Source organism: Charadrius vociferus, unplaced genomic scaffold (genome assembly GCF_000708025.1).
Source record: "Charadrius vociferus isolate BGI_N301 unplaced genomic scaffold, ASM70802v2 scaffold877, whole genome shotgun sequence".
In the NCBI taxonomy this organism is placed as follows: domain Eukaryota; kingdom Metazoa; phylum Chordata; class Aves; order Charadriiformes; family Charadriidae; genus Charadrius; species Charadrius vociferus.
The window spans coordinates 39,305-58,830 of NW_009649116.1; the positions used below are offsets into that span (position 1 = coordinate 39,305).

The window sequence follows — 19,526 nt, forward strand, 5'->3', positions numbered from 1 at the left end:
AGGGCTTGTCTACCTGGGGAAAAGAACGAGCCGTAAGCAAGGGTGTAAATTTACAGCATATTATCTATTCTGTGGGAACCCTTAAACACCAAGTAACACGCTATTTTGAAAGCAGCATCACCTATTACTCGTAGTAGGTCCACACTGGAAGCTATTACAGAGCAGTTGGTGCACCATAAAATGCAGTATCTTGCACAGCAAGCCATACACACAAGTCCAAATGTATATTTTTACACACATAAGCAGGTACGTGTATGTACTCCTCACATACAGAAGACCAAATCAAAGCTCAGGCTTATCTATATACAAACTAAATAATTAAGCAAGAGCAAAACTCTACATGGGTACACAGTCTGTTTCATTTGCCCTCTGGGAAAAAACTGTGGCAAATTAAACCAGTGCAAGTCAACTTTTAGGTCAGTTTCGCGTCTCTGCACACAACAGTGTGTAAGTTTCTAAGCTGCTACAAAGATTCCTGCAGCCTTTTGGATGGAACCAGGAGTGCAAAAGTGAAACTGGGAATACTGGCAGTTCCGAAATAGTGACGGATAGATAAAGAGTTGGATGTAGTGCATAGGAATAGATGTTGGTTGCAGCAAGGGAGACAGTTATTCTTCCAACTTTTCCAGACACTTAAGTCTTTTCACACCAATGGCTAAACCAAATTTTAGTACAGAAGAAAACCCACCAAGAAATCATTTCTTCATGGCCAGGACCTCCCTGACAGGCATTCTGTCCTGTCCCTGCAGATAGAAGCCCCCCAGCCTGCACCTTCAGCAGAAAGCAAAGCAGCAGGCACAGCACTACGGTGTCAGGCTCCAAGCTCCTCTCTTGCCTGGACAAGAGATGCTGGCAGGAGGCCTTCCTGATCTACCAGCCCGGGCTGGAAGGACCAGAGCTTCACTAGGTGCGTCCACAAGCCCCAGGTTCCTCTCTCGCATCACACACACACTTGCAGTTGCCTCAGCTTTGAGTAACTGCACAAGTCACAACAAAGCCCCTGGCAGCAACACCCCGGCACTGCCAGGGGAGACAGCCGTCCTCTTCCCAGCAACAGGCCTTTAAGTCCCTGCTCCTTCCCCACTTCCCAAAGCCCAACTAATGGCCCAACCTCCATCATCCAACACCTATTTTGTAGGCAGAGATTGAAGCAGGTGCAGCAAAACAAGAACTGCTGGGTTTACACCTCTGAGGAGGAGGAGGCACCCGGAGCCCACCCTGGCGGTGTCGGTCTCAGGTGAGGTGGCAGTAGGAGCATGAGAGTGACTTAACAGCCAGAGAGTGACTGAGCAGCTCTGCAAGAGGTTCAGGTTGCACATGAAGAGGGACTTCATTACTAGGGAGATAGCGCAGCTCTGGAACAGGCTGCCCAGACGGGTTGTATTATCTCCATCCTGGGAGGTTTTCCAGGCTACACAATTCATGGCTGACCTGATCTGGCGTTGGCAGCAGTCCTGCTCAGAGTGGGAAGCTGGACCAGAGATTTCCAGAGGTTCCTTCAAACCAACATGTCTAAGACTGAGAAGCCTTATGTGAGAGAGAGGGGAGATCTACAGCTGTATTCTAAGTCTTACCACAACATTCTCATAGGTATTATATCAGAATATTGTGTTTCATTGAAGCCACGTTCTGCTTTGAAAACAAGGATGCTCACCAACTGGTCCCTCTTTTAGGAAAATACAGGTTTATTTTTTGCTATTTAGAAAATGTCTTAATAATGTTAAGAAATTTGACTTTTTGACATCTGTTTTTGGCAAGACGTTTCCAGTAAAGATGAACGAGGCAGCTACTAAGTACCTGACAATGAATCATAGCTTTGTTTGCCCTACCCTACTTGAAACAAAAACCTGTAAAACTTTCACAGGAATATACACTCGGTAGCCTAAACACTGTAAAAACACGATTCTGTGTGAGTCCAGGAAGAGTCTTTCAAGATTACTTAGACATTTTCCAGCATTTTCAGAAGTGCAGTAACATACTGCCAACACATGAAGGGCATCACACCGACAGAGGAGTAACAGTACGCTGTGGTGACTATCAAAACCCAAGCACAATGTAGACTGAATGTCCAAGAACATTGTATTTTAAGATTACTAAAATCTAAGCTGATAGAACTACTCTTTTTCCCTTGCTGCATTTTATCTTTTCTTTTTTTGCTGCGTGTGAAGTGAAAGAAAAGAATGAATAAAGGATCACTTACTTGGATACTCCTGCCTGGTCCAAAACAACTTTTCCACCTCTACACGATGGATAAACTTTAACAAAAAATTCATATAACATGCCATCATCCACATCAGGAGTCAGGTCTCCCACAAAAAGTGAATATTCTGGACTAAAGAAATAAAAAGAAAACTTCTTAAGTACAATGATAAATACAATGATACAAAAGAGGAGGCACGCTGAGTGACAGCTAACATTTAGGCTAAATACTTGACTTCAGAGAACAGTGATATTAAAAGACCGTTTAATGGATACTTTAAAGTGTCACCAGTTAAATTGCTTACGTGACTAAAATTTTTATCGATGCTGCTTTTTCAAGTTAATTCAAGCAGCAGAACTAACCTACTCAATACTGCTTTTTATTTAAAACGAATTTCATTTTTTAGTTCTCACAGAATATCTCTGGATTTCTAATACGGGAAGAAAACATTAATGTTTCATTTACAAATTTTCTATTTCCGATACATTGATCTTAAATCATAATACACAAATTAAGATACTTCGCTGCTAGAAAGTTGAAATATCTTAAAAGACACTCCTGACAAATCTGCTCTGCCACGCAAAAAGCAAAGCATAAAACTGCCAGGCGTTCTAAGTTATCCTCCCTCTGGTAAAGACTCACGGGCAAGTTGCTGGGCTCAGAAAGGCTATTTTATCCATCTGTATTTCCAGAATAAATGGAACCGTAAGAATTAGTTACCAGATGTCAGTCTCATTCTTGGCCCCATCTCTCATGCCTTGATTCTAATCTAAAAAGTTGGGGTTTTTTTTGTTTGTTTAAAAGGTTCATAAATAATCATTTAAAATAAAAGTATAATTGCCGAGATATGACTAATACTACACTAATAAATTGCAGGACTCTTGTTGCTTTCACCCTCGTACACACCTGCCTGAACACCTCCTTGTGTTATTATTACTTCAACTGTGTAAGCGTTTCTGGGCAGGCATTATGAAAGGTACTCACACCACCCAACTTCAGGAGCCTAAATGAGCCCGTTCGCCTCCTTAGGCACCTTTCCCTGGCGATGGGGAAAGATGCGCTCCTGTGGAGGGCAATTCGGAGCACCTCTCGCTCTCTTTGCTGACTGTTGTGGCACTCCAGCCAGTTAAACCACTGCATTTATCTTCAGGTGCTAAACACATTCACGGCATTATATAGTGTTACGATGGGCTGCGTCTGCAGATACATAGAAAGTGCTAACACGCTACAGCATCACAAACACCGACAGCGTGTGCCCAGGCAGTTTAATATAATCTACATTTTTAATTATGGGATTTGGTTACCTGTCACTGCTAGACAAAATGGTACAAATATTAGCTGTATGCATCTCAGGAACACTCTCCTATCCAAATTTGCTAGCTGTACGTCTCATCCAGCAATGATGAACTTGCGGGTTTACATATTTTGAATCCTCTTTGCAAGGCAATTGATACAGACACATTAAGCAGGCAAAACTAATATTTGAATATTGAGTGTTTACCTGTTATCCGGCTGTTTTCCATACGTTGCATAATTCAATTTAAATCGCTTTGCCTGAAACAAGGCAAAAATCAATCCAAACAATTAGGAAAAAATACAATAAGCTTATTATACACAACTTTCTAAATGCTGACAGGTGTTCAACGCCATCAGGCCAGCCAGTTAAGGTATCAAGGACAACATTTTTATTTGACATCAGTACAGCTATAATAATGAAAATCAGCAAAGAACCTGCACCAAGAGGTTTCGCCTATCTTTATTTTAACAGTTTATAAAGCTAGTGAGAGAGAGGTGAACCTTAGATACTGTCAAAATTTTGTATTGTTAAGGAAGACAGGAAAACAGAGGTACTAACAACAAATATTAAAGGACTTCTAATTTTAAGGTCTTAATGACAGCACAAACTGTTGGACATTTGTGATTTACAAGAATACTGGCAGACCTGAATCCGCCACATCGGAAAATGGAATCAATCCCTGAGTCTCAAAGTATGGCTAAATACTTTGCTCTGGATGATGTGCTCATTTAGTAAGATGCCAAATGAAGGTTTTTCTGAAAGCCTGATCTGTCGTTGGACACTGGAGGCCTCCCTAAACTGTGTACCCGATTTTCTTTTTAAACAAGTTTCCCAGAAGCCTAGATTTGTGCCCACTGGCACATCTGAAACTCACCGCCCCCATCCTACCAGGGTTCAGCAACTTGTGCCCAACTCATATTCAAGTCTAGACCAAGATCTAAGGAGCAGTTGGTCTTCTGCCTCAAAACCCCAAGGGCCCCAATCCCACGGGCATTCTTATACGATGCTTAGCACACAACGACCCAAGCAGGCTCACCCCAGAGTGCAATGGCAATTGCTATTTTCTTCTGAAACACGTCTCATAGAGGAAGAAGCAAAGGATTGCGCTCCTTTACAAGAACACTGGTGTCCAAACTCACTCAAGCAGTGGAAGACCTAAGTTGGATTCCCTCATCAGCTTCAGGGGCTTCAAAACCATTTTTCTATCTCCCAACAGGCACCCAAAGCAGATATCCCTCTGCATTACACAGTGGCACAGCAAGAACTCAAGGGGAGTTTCACCAAAGAAAGCAAACCTACTCTGAGTCCATAACCTAGAGATCAAGACCTTTGGGTAGTACAGCGGAGGCCCTAGCGTGCTCCTGCTACTTTCCTGACGTACTTTCTTCCTTCAAAGACAGCGTGAATAATTCTTGGGAAATAGAGCAAAGACTTAACTCTAGGCTATAATCCTGTTCCTTGCATGCTTGCATTCACTGGTACACAGTGGTACACAACTCTTTCTGTGGACCATTTACAAGCTAACACAAAATTTAGATTACACTGTGAAGCACTTTCATCTTTTTTATTTTTTTATTTTATTTTGCTTTTCATTGCAGTATTTTGGGTCTAACGTCAATGAGAGACCTGAGGCACCATGGCTCTCTGCTATTCCTTTGGCTGATTCAGTATTTAAAAATAAATAAAAGAGCGAGCCACATTCAGTTTTCTGCAAACAAGAGAAAAAGTATCTAAACACAAGAGAGGAGCTGGACAGTTGCCTGCTGAGTGCACTGATTTAGGCTGCCTACACTGGATCTCCGTTTGACATCTGTAATTCTCTCCATGTGTTATGTAAATCATCCCTCTACACAACACCGCGTTCTGAATTTAACTGTGGCTAAAGGCAGGTATTCCCGAACCCAAACTTCAATTATTATATTACTCCTTGCAAGAGCTGCTCTCTTTCTCTCTCTAGTGACTACAGAAGGCATCTAGGAAGATTAGCTTCCCTTAATCGGGGGCCCTGATTTGCAGTATAAGGGCATATTAAACAGGACAGGTGAAACAGATACCTCCAGGCCTCTCATCTACCCCTGTTAAGAGGGAACGCCATCTTCTCAGGAAGGTTGCCCAAACAGTTCAAGGAGCAACACCTGAACTTCCCAGTTTCCTACTCAGGGTATTAACTACACTGAAATCGGCATCGGTTTACCTTACTCTATCACACCGTAAGGGAGGTGATATTAGAGCTGCTTTATGAACCAGTCATCCTAACTACTGCAGCCAACTTCTGTGGGTACAACGGACAGCTGTGTCAGCCGTCCCATTTTAATCTACTACACATTCGAGTCAACATCCTAAAATTAGCCTCTGTGACTACGATTCCTCCTCTTCTTCCTAACTACCTAGCTTTTATGTATCTGAGACATTTGTTATGTATTGCAATTATACAACGGACTAGCTTTTTCTCTACTGTAAATAGGTTTGAATAACTTTTGTTTTCTGAGGGTCAAGAATAATGCAAGGCTTAGAAGTCACATTAGTCTTACAAAGCAAAGTTACTCAAAACTCAGGGCGGACTTGAAAGTTCATCCTGTACATATATAACAACATACGCACTGTAACAAATCAACATGGAATGACAGAGAGACAGAAGGACTGTGGTAGGTACACTCCATCTATTTTGTCCTTGTTCTTCTCTGGTGTCTTATTATTCCAACTCTGGTAATAGCAGAAAGGCTCAGAAATACAACATTTCTATACCTGAATTTTATCCAGACATTCACACAGAAATTAGTACTTTTTCCAGCAATTTTCTGAGCATTAACAGTTTTCTGAGAACATTAATAGTTTTATGCTCATTAATTCAACTCTGAAGAAAAGAAGAATCTCAGTTTGCCAACTATGAATTTGTAATAATTCAAAATACGGATTCTACACTATCTATTCCTTCCCACTTTTGCTTCCCAACTGGCTGATTTCATTTACTTACCGGTGTAGCACCAGGAAGCGGTTTTCCATTGATTTTGTGTAAACATTTCTCTGCAGTAGCTAGATCTGCAAATTCTACAAAGCAATAGCCTGCTGGAATTCTGAACACACGACACAGGAGAGGAAAGAGAAAGATTTCAGATTTAAAACACATTTGAGAAGAAATATTACGTTTTTAGACAACTGGTAGGAAATTTGCAATAGTTGCAATACTTAGAACAATTTCTTTTACAAAGTATAAACCAAAAAGAAGCTAGCAAAGTAATCTTGGATCTCAAGTAAAGTGATAGCCCCTACTTACCATTAAGTCGTGTCAACATAAGCACATAGAAAATAGTTTTGCTCACAATCAGTTCACTTCCTACTTTCACTGACTATACATTTTCCCACTCAACTTTAAACTAAAACCTGAAATTTCAACATTTACAAGAATATGAAACTACTTTATTCTGCATACAGTCACTCATTTTATTCCAAGTGAACTCAAAAGGTTCTCCTATTGCTCTTTCTAAGTCAAACTTCCCACCTCCGCCAGCATCACGTAACTGCACGAGTGCAACGACTGACACCAACTAGTCACTGAAGCCTTCACAGCCCCGGAGGTGTCATTCCCAGAGGGACTGTATGGCATACAGAGGGACTGTATGGCATACATACGCCACTGTGAATGAGTGCTGAAGCACTGCAGGATGAGGGCCAAACCTTGGTTTGTTGATGAGGGTGGGTCAAAGAGACAGCGATCGTCCTCTCCATTGCTATCATCAATATACCCCTATTGTTGGCAGCAATGGTGAAAAGCTCAAAGGGAAAATCACTGGAATACGGACAGGACCACAGCGATGGGCAGAGGGCAAACGGTTCAATCCAAATGCACAGGTAGAACAAACTGAGAACAAGCATAAACAGTTACCCTGTCAACCTGTTTCGAATGATTTTTACACTCAGTACAAGCTCTCCCATGGTGGCAAATGCTCTTGAAACAAAGTTTTCATCCATATATGGCTCCAGCTATAAAAGCAAAAAAAAAAAAAAAAAGTTAGATCAAGGCATCTACAAAAAGGAGAATTTATGTGTCAATGTCACCCTAAGCAGTTAAAACATTATTGAGAAGTATTTTACCCTTACACTTCAAAAAGAAGACTCATTTAAGAGGGTCGATGCCACTCAAAACCAGCAGGCATGCATGAACCAGGCTCAACAGTCTGCAAAGTGGAACCCAAGAGACAGCATGAATTTCAGAGAACAGGGAGCTTTCACAGAAGGACAAAAGCCACTCAGAAACATACAGCAACAAACTGAGCGTTCACTACACGGAGCAGGGGATAAGGAGATGGCAGGCTCTTTCTCTGTATGCCAGCGCGATCGGTACACAGGTGCAGCGCAGCCCGGGGTGCTATGATGAACGGGCAGCCTGCATCAGGTAACACAGCCCCCATGGAGCTGGGGTGGGGGTCTGCAGAGCCGTTGTCTACCTCGCATAACCGTGGAGATACACAGGGCATCACTCGGAGGGGAGACCTCAAATCGCGTCCCGCAGTAGGCCTGCGCTTTGTATTTCCTGTGGGTGCACTGACTGTGTTTATGTCACAGGTGAGAGGGTGGCACTGTGCCCGTCGGAGTGTGTGTGAAGGGCAGGGCAGTGGTACTGTGTGAGTGAATATGCCAGATAGCGAGTGTCTGGATGGTACAACTGAAAAGTTTGAAATGGCACTACAATTTGGACCAAATATATGATGAAGGGGCTGAGGGAAACGGATGCCTCTCTGTGTAATAGAAAGTGGAGGAGGGAACTAACTGAAATTCAGGTTTTGCTCAATACGCTTCAATAGGGAGCACTGCATGTGACAGGTAACACAGGGCTGGGGTGTGGGCGAAACATATATAGCTATATATAAGTATATATACCTGTGTGAGTGTCACAGATGGCCTCGTGGTAACTGACAGCCCTCGAGTGTGTTTGTATGTCTGTCAGGTACCAGGTGGCTCCATCACCTGTGTGTGCGACAGAAGGTGCAGTATCTGATAGTGCACTCACACGTGCAAAAGGTGGCAGATGCCCTGCGGAGGCGTGAGTGTAAAGCTGAAAGGACTCCCATCCATGTGTCAGAAGCAGGAGGCAGCACTACTCTGTACAGACACGCCACGCAGAGCGTGACCCTGTGGTGTGTGTGCGCACAGGAAAGTCAGACTCAGGAAGGCAACAGGTGACTGTCGCTTGGATATGTACTGTGTGTTTCAAAGAGCTGCAGCCTGCTTGTGAGAGAGGTGACTGAAAAAGAAGATGGCTTTATGGTGAAGAGGTGGTACATAACCCTTTGCGTGGGTAAAAGAAAGAGACAGCAGACCCTGTGGGGTCTGCTTTCATGAGTGGCGGGCAGTGGAAGGCTCCCTGATGTGTCAGCGTATGTGTGCATACAGCGGTGTGTGTGAGTGTGTGTATAAGAGAAGCATTCGGTGGGATCCTTAGTGATGTGCTGGGTTGTGCGTACGCACAGGTGAGAGACTGAGGAAGACTACAGGGTGCACGAGTGCGTGCAAGCAGGACCACGCAATGCGCTGGTGTGAGTGTCAAAAAGGGGCTGGAGAAAGATGTGTGTGCAAGACATGGGCAACACAGAAATTGTGATACACTGGCATAACTGCATATGCATGTCTGTATGTATATGCAGGTGTATAAAAGCACGTGGCAGGCAGCACGGACACTACGACACAGTGGTGGGATTGTATATGTGACTGTAATAAGTGGGAGACAGTGCAGACACTACAATATGTGAGCACATACATACAGGCGTGTGGGTGGGTGGCAAAGCACTACAACACGCTGGGTGTGAGTACGCCTATGCCAGCGTGTACGAAAGCGTGTGTGTACAGCGGCAGGCGGTGAGGGATGCAAGTATGAGGGTGTACGCAGTGTGTGTGAAGGGCAGACGAGCGACACTGTGGGGTGTGTATCACGGTGTGAGTGTGCCCACAGCATGCATGCGAGCAGGCAGCGAGAGACACTAGGGTGAAGAAGCACCAGTGAGTGTGAGTGTGCTGCCAGGTGGACATGCAGGCAGGAATGAGGGAAATACTGGGGTGTGTAAGTGCTTATGAGTGCTTGTGCATGTAGGAGAGAGCAAATCCTTGTAAGTGTGCGAGTGCACCCTCAGGTGTGCACATTTGGGCAGGCAGTGAGGGATACTCTTGGATAGGAGCGTACAAGCATGCGAGTACACGTAAGCATAAGTGCCTGTAAGTGTGAGCACAAGCGTGTGAGCCTAGCAGCACAAGCGTGAGCGCGAGCGTGTGAGTGTGTAAGTGCCTTACAGCGTCTGACCGTGAGCATGTAAGTACCTACAAGCACATGAACATATAAAGTAGCATATAAACCCTAGAAGCACGCAAGCGTACGGGCTTGCGAGTATGTGAGCGAGTGTGTAAGTGCCTCATAGAGCATGAGGATGAAAAGTGTGAGAACACGTCAGTGCCCACGAGCGTACCTGCCCACCCGCGTGAGCGCAGGCAGCACGGGACGCTGGTGTAAGTGCCACCAGCGTGCCTGTGACCCTGGCAGGTCGCCCTGGGGGGGGGAGTGTGTGTGTCTCAGTGTGTCTGTGAGTGTGTAACTGCCCACAAACGTGCCTGCCGGGCCGGGGTTAGCGTCCCTGAGCGTGTGTGCGTGTGTCAGCGTGTGCCAGGGTGCGTGTCAACCTGCGTGAGCCTGCCAGCGCGTACAGGAGCGGGTGTGCGTTAGAGTGTCAGTCAGCTCGGGAGTTTATCCGGGTGTCAGTGTGTGTGAGGGTCTGTGAGGCTGTGTCAGTCAGTCAGTCAGTCTGTGAGGGTGTCAGTCAGTCAGTCAGTCAGTCAGTGTGAGGGTGTCAGTCAGTCAGTCAGTCAGTGTGAGGGTATCAGTCAGTCAGTCAGTCAGTCTGTGAGGGTATCAGTCAGTCAGTCAGTCGGTGTGAGGGTGTCAGTCAGTGTGAGGGTGTCAAGCCGGTCGGTGTGAGGGTGTCAGTCAGTCAGTCTGTGAGGGTATCAGTCAGTCAGTCAGTCAGTGTGAGGGTATCAGTCAGTCAGTCAGTCGGTGTGAGGGTGTCAGTCAGTGTGAGGGTGTCAAGCCGGTCGGTGTGAGGGTGTCAGTCAGTCAGTCTGTGAGGGTATCAGTCAGTCAGTCAGTCAGTGTGAGGGTATCAGTCAGTCAGTCAGTCGGTGTGAGGGTGTCAGTCAGTGTGAGGGTGTCAAGCCGGTCGGTGTGAGGGTGTCAGTCAGTCAGTCTGTGAGGGTATCAGTCAGTCAGTCAGTCAGTGTGAGGGTATCAGTCAGTCAGTCAGTCGGTGTGAGGGTGTCAGTCAGTGTGAGGGTGTCAAGCCGGTCGGTGTGAGGGTGTCAGTCAGTCAGTCTGTGAGGGTATCAGTCAGTCAGTCAGTCAGTGTGAGGGTATCAGTCAGTCAGTCAGTCGGTGTGAGGGTGTCAGTCAGTGTGAGGGTGTCAAGCCGGTCGGTGTGAGGGTGTCAGTCAGTCAGTCTGTGAGGGTATCAGTCAGTCAGTCAGTCAGTGTGAGGGTATCAGTCAGTCAGTCAGTCGGTGTGAGGGTGTCAGTCAGTGTGAGGGTGTCAAGCCGGTCGGTGTGAGGGTGTCAGTCAGTCAGTCTGTGAGGGTATCAGTCAGTCAGTCAGTCAGTGTGAGGGTATCAGTCAGTCAGTCAGTCGGTGTGAGGGTGTCAGTCAGTGTGAGGGTGTCAAGCCGGTCGGTGTGAGGGTGTCAGTGAAGGTCTGTGTCTTAAAATGGGTGGAAAAGCAGCCGGGCAGGGTGCCCACCTGGGCTGGAGAGGGGCCTCCATCCGTGGCGCTGTTCTGCAGACACAGCTCCAGAACTCGGCTCTTTCTGAAAAGGCACAGGGTGTTTCCAGCCCCATTTAATGGGGCGAGAAAATGGGGTCTGTTACGTACGCCAAAGTTTCACGTGTGAGAAGAGAAATAAAACAAACGGCAAATTTCCCAATTAAAAGATCCTTGTGTTTTTCTGAGACGGGGGTTGAATTCATTTTAACACCCCAAGCTGACAACCCAGGCCCCCACGCATCATGGGATTGGCTTAAAAAAAATCATGAGGCTTTTAAGTGAAGAAAAGAATTAATTACTTCATATAGTAGTACACAGGACCGCGCTGTGCCCTGCGTAGATACCGTGGAAACTCATTGAAAAAAAATTCCTTTGGTTTAGTAAATGGGTACCATTCCTGCCATTGTGGTGTTTTATAAGCCCTTTGGTCATCTCTTCAGGTTTTCTCACAGGTGTCGGGGGGTGCTGGAATAAACTGTGTGGAAGTTTTTCATCTCTCCGCCGTGAGTTTGCAGCTCAGACGCTGCTGTCGGCGCTGGCACACGGTTTACGAAGTTGGGCACTTCTGGGCCATGTCAGCAGAAGGCCAAAGCTCAGTGAAGTTTACTTGGCTGAGGAGGTTTGTGGGAAGCCATAATCCCTGCTCCCTTCTACCCAACAGGGCAGAAGTATAGAATCACAGAATGGTTTGGGTTGGAAGGGACCTTGAAGACCACCCAGTGCCACCCCCTGCCCTGGGCAGGGACACCTCCCCCCAGCCCAGGTTGCTCCAAGCCCCGTCCAACCTGGCCTTGAACACCTCCAGGGATGGGGCAGCCACAGCTTCTCGGGGCAACCTGCCCCAGGGGATCACCACCCTCACAGCCAAGAATTTTTTCCTGATATCTGACCTAAATCTCCCCTCTTCCAGTGTAAAACTGTTCCCCCTCGTCCTATGGGTCCCCTCCCTGATCAAGAGTTCCTCCCCAGCTTTCCTGTAGCCCCTTTAGGTTCTGGAAGGGGCTCTATGGTCTCCCCGGAGCCTTCTTGTCTCCAGAATCTGTGCTCCAAATCCCAGCCAAACCGGGGCTGCCCCCAGCTCTGAGATAGACCACTTGGCAGGCAGGAGATCCGGTCTTTGGGGTCATCAGCTCAGCACGTGGGGTTGGATTGGGTACGGTGTAATTCTCCCTCTTCTCCTCTTTACTCCCTCAGGCCTTTGACAGCAAGGGTGGCAGTTCCTGGAGCAGATGAGACCACTAGTTATGATGGAGCAGAGACAAATGGACTTGGAGTACCGAGGGCTGCGTGCTTGTGAGCTGGTTGGTATTTTGGTGTCATCCAACACTTTGTGAGCCCTGTAGCCTCTTATGGAAGGCCAGGCATGGGGCAGAGCTGCTAAAGCACCGGCTGTGCTTGTACAGTCACTGCGGCATGCCATAAATCCAGTTGATGATGACAGGGACACTCCAAACCCTCCGGATTATTTATTGCCTCTGTGGCTGCTGGGTCTCGGCGAGCAGAGGTGTTACTGCTCTGCTGTTTGCAGCCCGTGAGAGGGCAGCACACGGCCGCCGGTTGTTGGCTGTGGGTTTTCAGGTGGTGAAATTGGGCGTCGTAACAGTGCGGGCGATGGAGGCAACCCTCCGCAACTTCTTCTGAAGCCACCTGTGAGTGTTCGCTTAAATCTCGCCCCGGAGCATCCTCATTCCAGTGACTAATGTGTGAAACCAACCAGGAGTAGAATGAAAAGTTACTTGCTCTGCTTTTCCCTGCGGATGAAAAGCGTAATGGACATCGACCCTTACGACATTTCTCCAGGAGACTGTGGAAATCCTTCATCTTCATACTGGGCAGCATCTGTATCTTGATCATCCTTCTGCAGCATGGCCAGTACTGATTGCTGTAGAATGTCAACTCTTCAGCAGTCATGAGTGTGCAAGAATCATAAGATTAAAAACATATTTTCAGTTTAATTTATTTGTTTTATGATTTTTGAGTCCCTAGGGCACCCTCAGGTCATGTTTCCACGCTCGTCCCTGCAACATTGCAAAATCTGGCATAAAATCAAGACAGCTAGCAAGACCCAGAGCTAGTAACTCTGTTGAATAAAGACATTTGGTTGTCGTGTAGCAGTTCTTGTGTCTCGGGGTCACTGGCAACCTGGTCTCGCAAATTCCTTTGGAGTCCCTGCCGAGACTGCCTTTCAGGTGTCAGCTCTCAGGATTTTTATTTTTTTTTTATTTTTTTTTTTGCAATCATTCATCCACTGGTTAGCACTGAGCTCTGCTTTGTAGAGCCCACAGAGCTGTCGCTCATTCTCTGTTATTACCTTACAACTACTCAAAGCCAGTAGTTTGTCATTTGATGAAATGAGTCCAGTATCTTCAATAACTCCTTTCCATTTTTCCTTCCAGCTGAGTAATACAGAACTTGCTTTTCCTGGGATAATCCATAGAGATGGATGTTGGGCAATGAAAATGCAAAAGGAAGCCAGGATCATGTGATTGTGTTGGACAAGGAGAAGGTAAGAATTTTATATTCAGCGTTGTATCTGAAGTGACTGCTGTTTATGCACCTAACCTTGTGACAGAGCAAAAAGACTGCCAGAATAATGTTATTACCTGAAAAACTGTTTATTCCCCCTTAAAAATTTGTGAACTGGCAAAGAGGCAGCACCTTATAATAGGAAAACATGGGGATTCCTCTGTCCTGCGTGGACGTCAGTAGCCAGCAGCTGAAATGTCTGTATACCTTGTCACCTCTGCTGGGACAGTAGGGACTTCTTAGTCGAGGAACTTGGTCCTAAAAACTGCAGAGTAAATTCCAATTGAGATTTACTGGAATCCATTGGAGGGGTGACCCATCAGCACTCCCCAGGACTGGGTGATGCTGGCACTCTGTTTCTTAGCTGGTCACTAGGAGCTTAGCCTGTTGAAGGGCCCGATCCTGTGAGCTTCAGAGCTCAGTAACTTTGATTGGAGTTAAGGGTCACTCGGTACCTCCTGGGAGGAGGCCCTGAGTGGTCTCAGCTTTTCAAATTGATGGCTTTGAGCATGAGAATCTGGCCTAGGAGATTTTAATTTGAATTTGCTATTTTTAGCTTGAGCTTGAAACTGACTCAAGTAGTTTTTCTGCCTTCGGTACTGTATGTTACTGTGTTAGAGCCTTCCCTGTTGTTGGTCTTGCAGGCGCCAAGACCGTCCTCCAACTTAGACAACTATAGCCAGTGGACTGAGATCAAGGATGAATTTGGCCAGGGATAACTGAAATAATAAATAAAATTAAATAAAATAAAGGTACATAAAGCAAAACTTTGAGCTGGAATGTCTTCTGAGATTCTGAAAGTAATTTAAGTAATACAGGAGAAAATATGCAATGAAATCTGTTTTCCATTATTGCATGAGATGGTATGTCTTAAAATTTGATCAAAACCATTTTTTTATATAATGAAGATAATGCAGCTTACAGTGATACAGAGGTCTGGGATCTTTTTTTTTCAATGTAATATTTGCAAATTATTGTAGACTTGACATTCTTATTTATTTATTGATAAGACTTGCTATTCCTATCTTGATCTCACAGCAAGTAAAAATAATTTCTGACTTAGTTCTGCCTACCAGTGGTATTTTTGAAGGAAGTAGTAAAAGTAGTAAAAGCTCATTACTGATGCGTATGAGCCTGCTAGTTTTCTTATCCAAACCTAGCTTGTTGTATATCAACACAGTGCAATGGTAGAGACCTGATGTTCTCTCTTGCTTTGTATTTAAGAAAAAATGAAGACGGTTATGTGGTAGTCCCCTGTTCATCTTTCTGGTACTGTGGGTTTTGTAAGATACCCCAACAAAGCCAAGATCAAACAGGACAAGGACGCTCTGTTCCTGTTCGTTTGAAGGAATATCTTTCAAGCTTGAGTGGCTTCTGAGCTGAATGGCTGTGAGCAACGACATAGAGGGTTCAGCGTGGAGAATACCTGTGCACATCGGTGAGCAAGCAGGGCTAGAAGAATTTATTCCCAGGTCTCTCAGGTTTCTTCTCTATGAGCATACGTGCTCCTTTGCTGGTTTTGCATTCCTGTTCCCACACCATCAGTCGATCCCCATTCCTCTGTAGTTTTTATCCACTTCGTATCTTTGCTGAGGGATGTCCTTACTCACTCCTCTGAGGGAATTTCTTTGGAGGCCTCATCTATCCCCACAGGGATCAAATAATAGACTGCTGTGTCTCACCACGCCGGGATTCAACAAGGGCCATCTTGGATTGTGGGTGTCATTTACCAGGAATGGGGTCAAAAAAGAAGTAGTCTGTTTTCTTCCTTGGTACTACAGGGAATTCACCCTCAGAGAATTTATGAAAATGTCAGTAGGTCAAATAAGAGTGTTCCGGATGTTCACAGTAATAATTTACTAGCTGGCAGGGCTCATTTGTTTACATCCTCCATAAGGATCCCATGGGATGGACTTAATCTTGGTTTTGGATATTAGATTGAGAGTAGCTCTTGGGGTATCTGCCAGGATGTTTGTAGTCCATATGCAGTCAGTTGTGGGATCTTATGCCAATGATGTTTTAAGGTAAAATAAACAAATAGGCTTTTTCACCCCATCAGTGAGCACGCTGTGTGACTCCAAAAGCAGTTCAGCTAATGGCTTGATACAAACACTTCTGATGTTGCGGAAAACAGAAGCCCCAGTCTGTTTAAACTGTTACTGTCCGATTTCAAGACAACAGACCACCCAATAGGTCTTGCAAATGCATTATTTAAATGGAGCCAGCACAGGGGAAGGCACTGTACATCGGCTGGCAGGGAAGAGGAGAGGAGGTGGAGGCTGTGCAGCGTGGGGCATGGGCATCACGCAGTATGGGAGAGACGGTGGGCTCACCAGGGTGTCTGTCTTGGATACAGCGTGGCTGGAAGGTGGCAGTGCCAGCTGAGCAGTCATCCTGGCAGCAGGTTGCATGAGTCTCTGCTGCACTCCACCGCACACAGCTGTGTACATCTATGTATATGTGGAGCAGTGCAGCACGCGTGGGAGAAGACTCACTCCTCACTTTAGGCTTCTAATTGAAGCAATTCAAGCAGGTCCCTGGAGTTAAGGGGCTAAATCAGTGTTTGTTTCTCAATCCCTGCTGTAAAATGCAGTGCTTTCTATGGGTTTCAGTCCTACCAAGCTCCAAGCAGAGTGCCAAGTGTTCCATTTAATCTTCATTGAGCATGTGTCTTTTGCACTCTCTTGCTGTAAGTTAAAATCTGGACCTGGGTGGAGTGTCACACCCGTGTCCTGAAGCAATAGGAAAGCTGGGCATTGGGTGGAAGAGCAGAGGCGTATGCTGATTTGGTCCCAGTTATGTGACATCTGGCTCTACTTGGTGCTGTCTGCTACCTGCAGCCTGAAAACTAAACTGAAAAGACAGCAGCAATTGGAAATGGAAATGGCTGGAAATGTCTTTTGCGCCGCCCCACAAATGGTCATTGATCAGAAAAATAACATGCATGTAGTTGTGACATGTGAGGGACTCATGGGTTAGTTTCTGGAGCAGTTACAAATTGTATCCTTGCTCAGATGATGCTGGAGAACCAACAGGGAGGTTTCTCGGGGAGCTATGAGGGCTCACTCCTCTTTTCCGTCTCTCCAGGAGCTGGTATAGTTGAATTAGCATTTACTGTTGGTACATTTCTTCCTACAACTCCAGAAGGTATATCAGGTTCTCCTGGACAGCTGTTCCGACAGCAAGGAAAACCAGAGTGGGTTTATAAACAAAGGGTGGGAAATAGCTGAGTAGTGGCATAGCAGAGAAGGATGTGGAGGTTTTAGAGGACCACAAGCTGACTATGATTCAACAGTTGGTGCTTTGTAAAAAAGACTAATTTTATTCTGGCATGTATTAGCAGGAAAGTCACGTGAGACACGGGGGTAATTAATCATGCCACTCTGGTAGGCATTGGTGCTCCCAGCTTTGAGCACTGAGGAAGAGCACGCTGGAGACCAAAGGAAAGCAAGAAGAACAACCAGAGGTCTAAAACTCTGGCCCTGGGGAGGAAGGTGAAAGATCTGGATTTATTTAATCTAGGAATCAAAGATGGAGAGTAGGGTTTGCTAAGGACAGTCTTCCAGCGCGTGAAAGGTAAGAGGGCTGAATCTGTTCTCCTCTAACTCTGCTGTGGGCAGGATGGAAAGGCTGCTTAACTTCCAACAAAACACATCTCAATGAGGTTTTTGCGGAAGGTTTCGTATTAGGCAGTAGACTTCATATGGGAATCTTTGTGTGGTTTTTATAAGTACATCAGAGGACTCCCTTGGTATGGTATACATATGATCGGTAATGCATGTGGGGGGATTGGATGATTCCTTTGGGGGTGGAAAAGATTGCTCTTCCTCTGGGCTTGGAAGAAGATTCAGTGCCATTGAGGAGCAGCAAATGTGACTGGGTGGGAGAGGTACAGTGGCGTCCAGGGAGCTGGCTTGCAGAAATGTCGATGCCATGTGCAAATCTCTCATTGACTCCAGTAACTTTTCATGTTTACAATGTAGCACTGGAACCCACTATGCAAAATAAACCAGAAAAAAAACAGAAACTGACCATTTCTGTGAATGAGACCATCAAAGTTACAATTGCTAGGCAGATGATCTCAAGGGAATTTTCTAAGGCTCTAAACCTTATATTTTTTAAAAAATAAACTAGTCCTAAAGAATGAGAAAGGGGAGGAGAGATAAGATGACATTCACATCTCTTCCAGGATGGGACACCTGTGTTTTCGCATACTGCAGGTTATATGAAATCTGTAAGGCTGATGTGAGAGTACCTGGGTGTAGTAAATGCTACAAATGCCTGAAATTCTCTGGATTTGATGGAGCAGTACCCATTTTGGGGGGCAGGAGGGAATGCTCTCCTCCAAAGAGGCTAACTGAACAGATTATTTCAGTGAGCAGAGAGCCTGTAGCCACTTGTATCTTTTCTTGGTTGCCAACAGTACAGTTTACCATAAGCTTCTTTCTTAGAGGTAGTTGATCGCTGAAAATTTCAGAGAAATCAGTCAAATATTTAGATTGGTTCCCTGATTCGAGCAAACATGGATTGGGGAATTAGGGTGCGAATCTTGAAGAGTTTTCTCCCAAGTTTAAAGAGGATAAAGCCTTGTTATCGGAACTCTTTGGCTTGGGGTAGCGTGGTTCCAGAAGTAAACTATAGTTTACTTAGTTCTGTTTGCAAAGTTTTCAGCAGGTGTTGGTACGGGGACAGAAAGGCAGTGAGAAAAATTTTCTTCAGCTTGGTCTTGTTTTAGTGAATGCTGACAAGTGTAAAGGTAGAAGTTCCCTCTTTTTCAGCCTTAAAGCTCAATAGGTGAGGGTTTGCATAGGCTTGAGTTTTGCAGCAAAGTTTTTGCGTGTGGTTTTTTATTTTAGTTTTAAATTTCAACCCAGCCAGTTTCTCTTAGTGTTCTTCATATTGAAGATAAATGGAGATAATTTAAAATCCTCTGAAGCGGTTTTCCAGGTATTCTTTGGCTTTGATGAAAGAGAGCTAATGTCCATATCAAAAGCATCCAGGAAAAAATGATTAATTTCCTTCTTTTGTGTGGCAGAGAGGCTAACGGTGCCACCACCGCTGCAGCTGGCACATGGTGAACAACTTTGATCTCCTTGCTTGCCTTTGAACCGCTTGCAAGCCCAAAAGCTCTTTGATTCTCCATTAAGTGGTATTGCTTTCGGAGCTTATGCCTGTTAGCTCAGCGCAAGGCTCTAGACCTAAGGAAATACAACCGAAAGGCCCATAAAAGTATCTAGTTTTAAAGTTACCACTACTTATGGTGAAACCATGTTACCTCCTGTTGTTGTACTGGAAAATGAACTGTGGACAACCCCATCTTACGGGGTGAAGGAGAACCTACGGGCCATGTTACTCTACAGGGTCCTGCTGACAGTGGAATCACAGTCCTTTTTATAAAGAATTGCAAGTCTTGTTCGATTGTTTCCACCACTTTGAGGATCACAGGTATTACTGAAAGATGCATCTGAGAAGGTTGACCAGTGAGTGAGTCAATCTTTGATTTATCGGCAGATGTCATTCCACAGGGGGAGCAGAGATAAAAGGTGGATGGATTCAGTCATTTTAACCGTCCTGTTGTTCTCCTGTTTATAGTTACTGGTTCTTGGACAAGGTGGGAAGAGTCTGTGGGTTTTAGTTCTTTAACAAAAGCATCCTTTATCCACAATGTTAATTACTCATTTGTGCCAAACAGGGAATGAGAAACAGA

The 19,526-nt window shown here is 45.3% G+C and overlaps 1 protein-coding gene across 1 annotated transcript in view; it reads right to left on the reverse strand.

Annotated features, from left to right (window-relative positions):
- Window positions 1–7,472, reverse strand: part of TRNAU1AP (tRNA selenocysteine 1 associated protein 1) — a 13,237-nt gene extending 5,765 nt beyond the window's left edge. Inside the window, exons 1-4 of the mRNA XM_009888329.1 lie at window positions 7,381–7,472; window positions 6,472–6,571; window positions 3,702–3,754; window positions 2,201–2,332 (exon numbers count right to left, since the gene is read on the reverse strand). Of these exons, the coding sequence (XP_009886631.1) occupies window positions 2,201–2,332; window positions 3,702–3,754; window positions 6,472–6,571; window positions 7,381–7,466 (371 nt within the window). The 5' untranslated portion in view covers window positions 7,467–7,472. The remainder of the gene's footprint in view (window positions 1–2,200; window positions 2,333–3,701; window positions 3,755–6,471; window positions 6,572–7,380) is intronic.
- Between the last annotated feature and the right edge of the window lie 12,054 nt (window positions 7,473–19,526).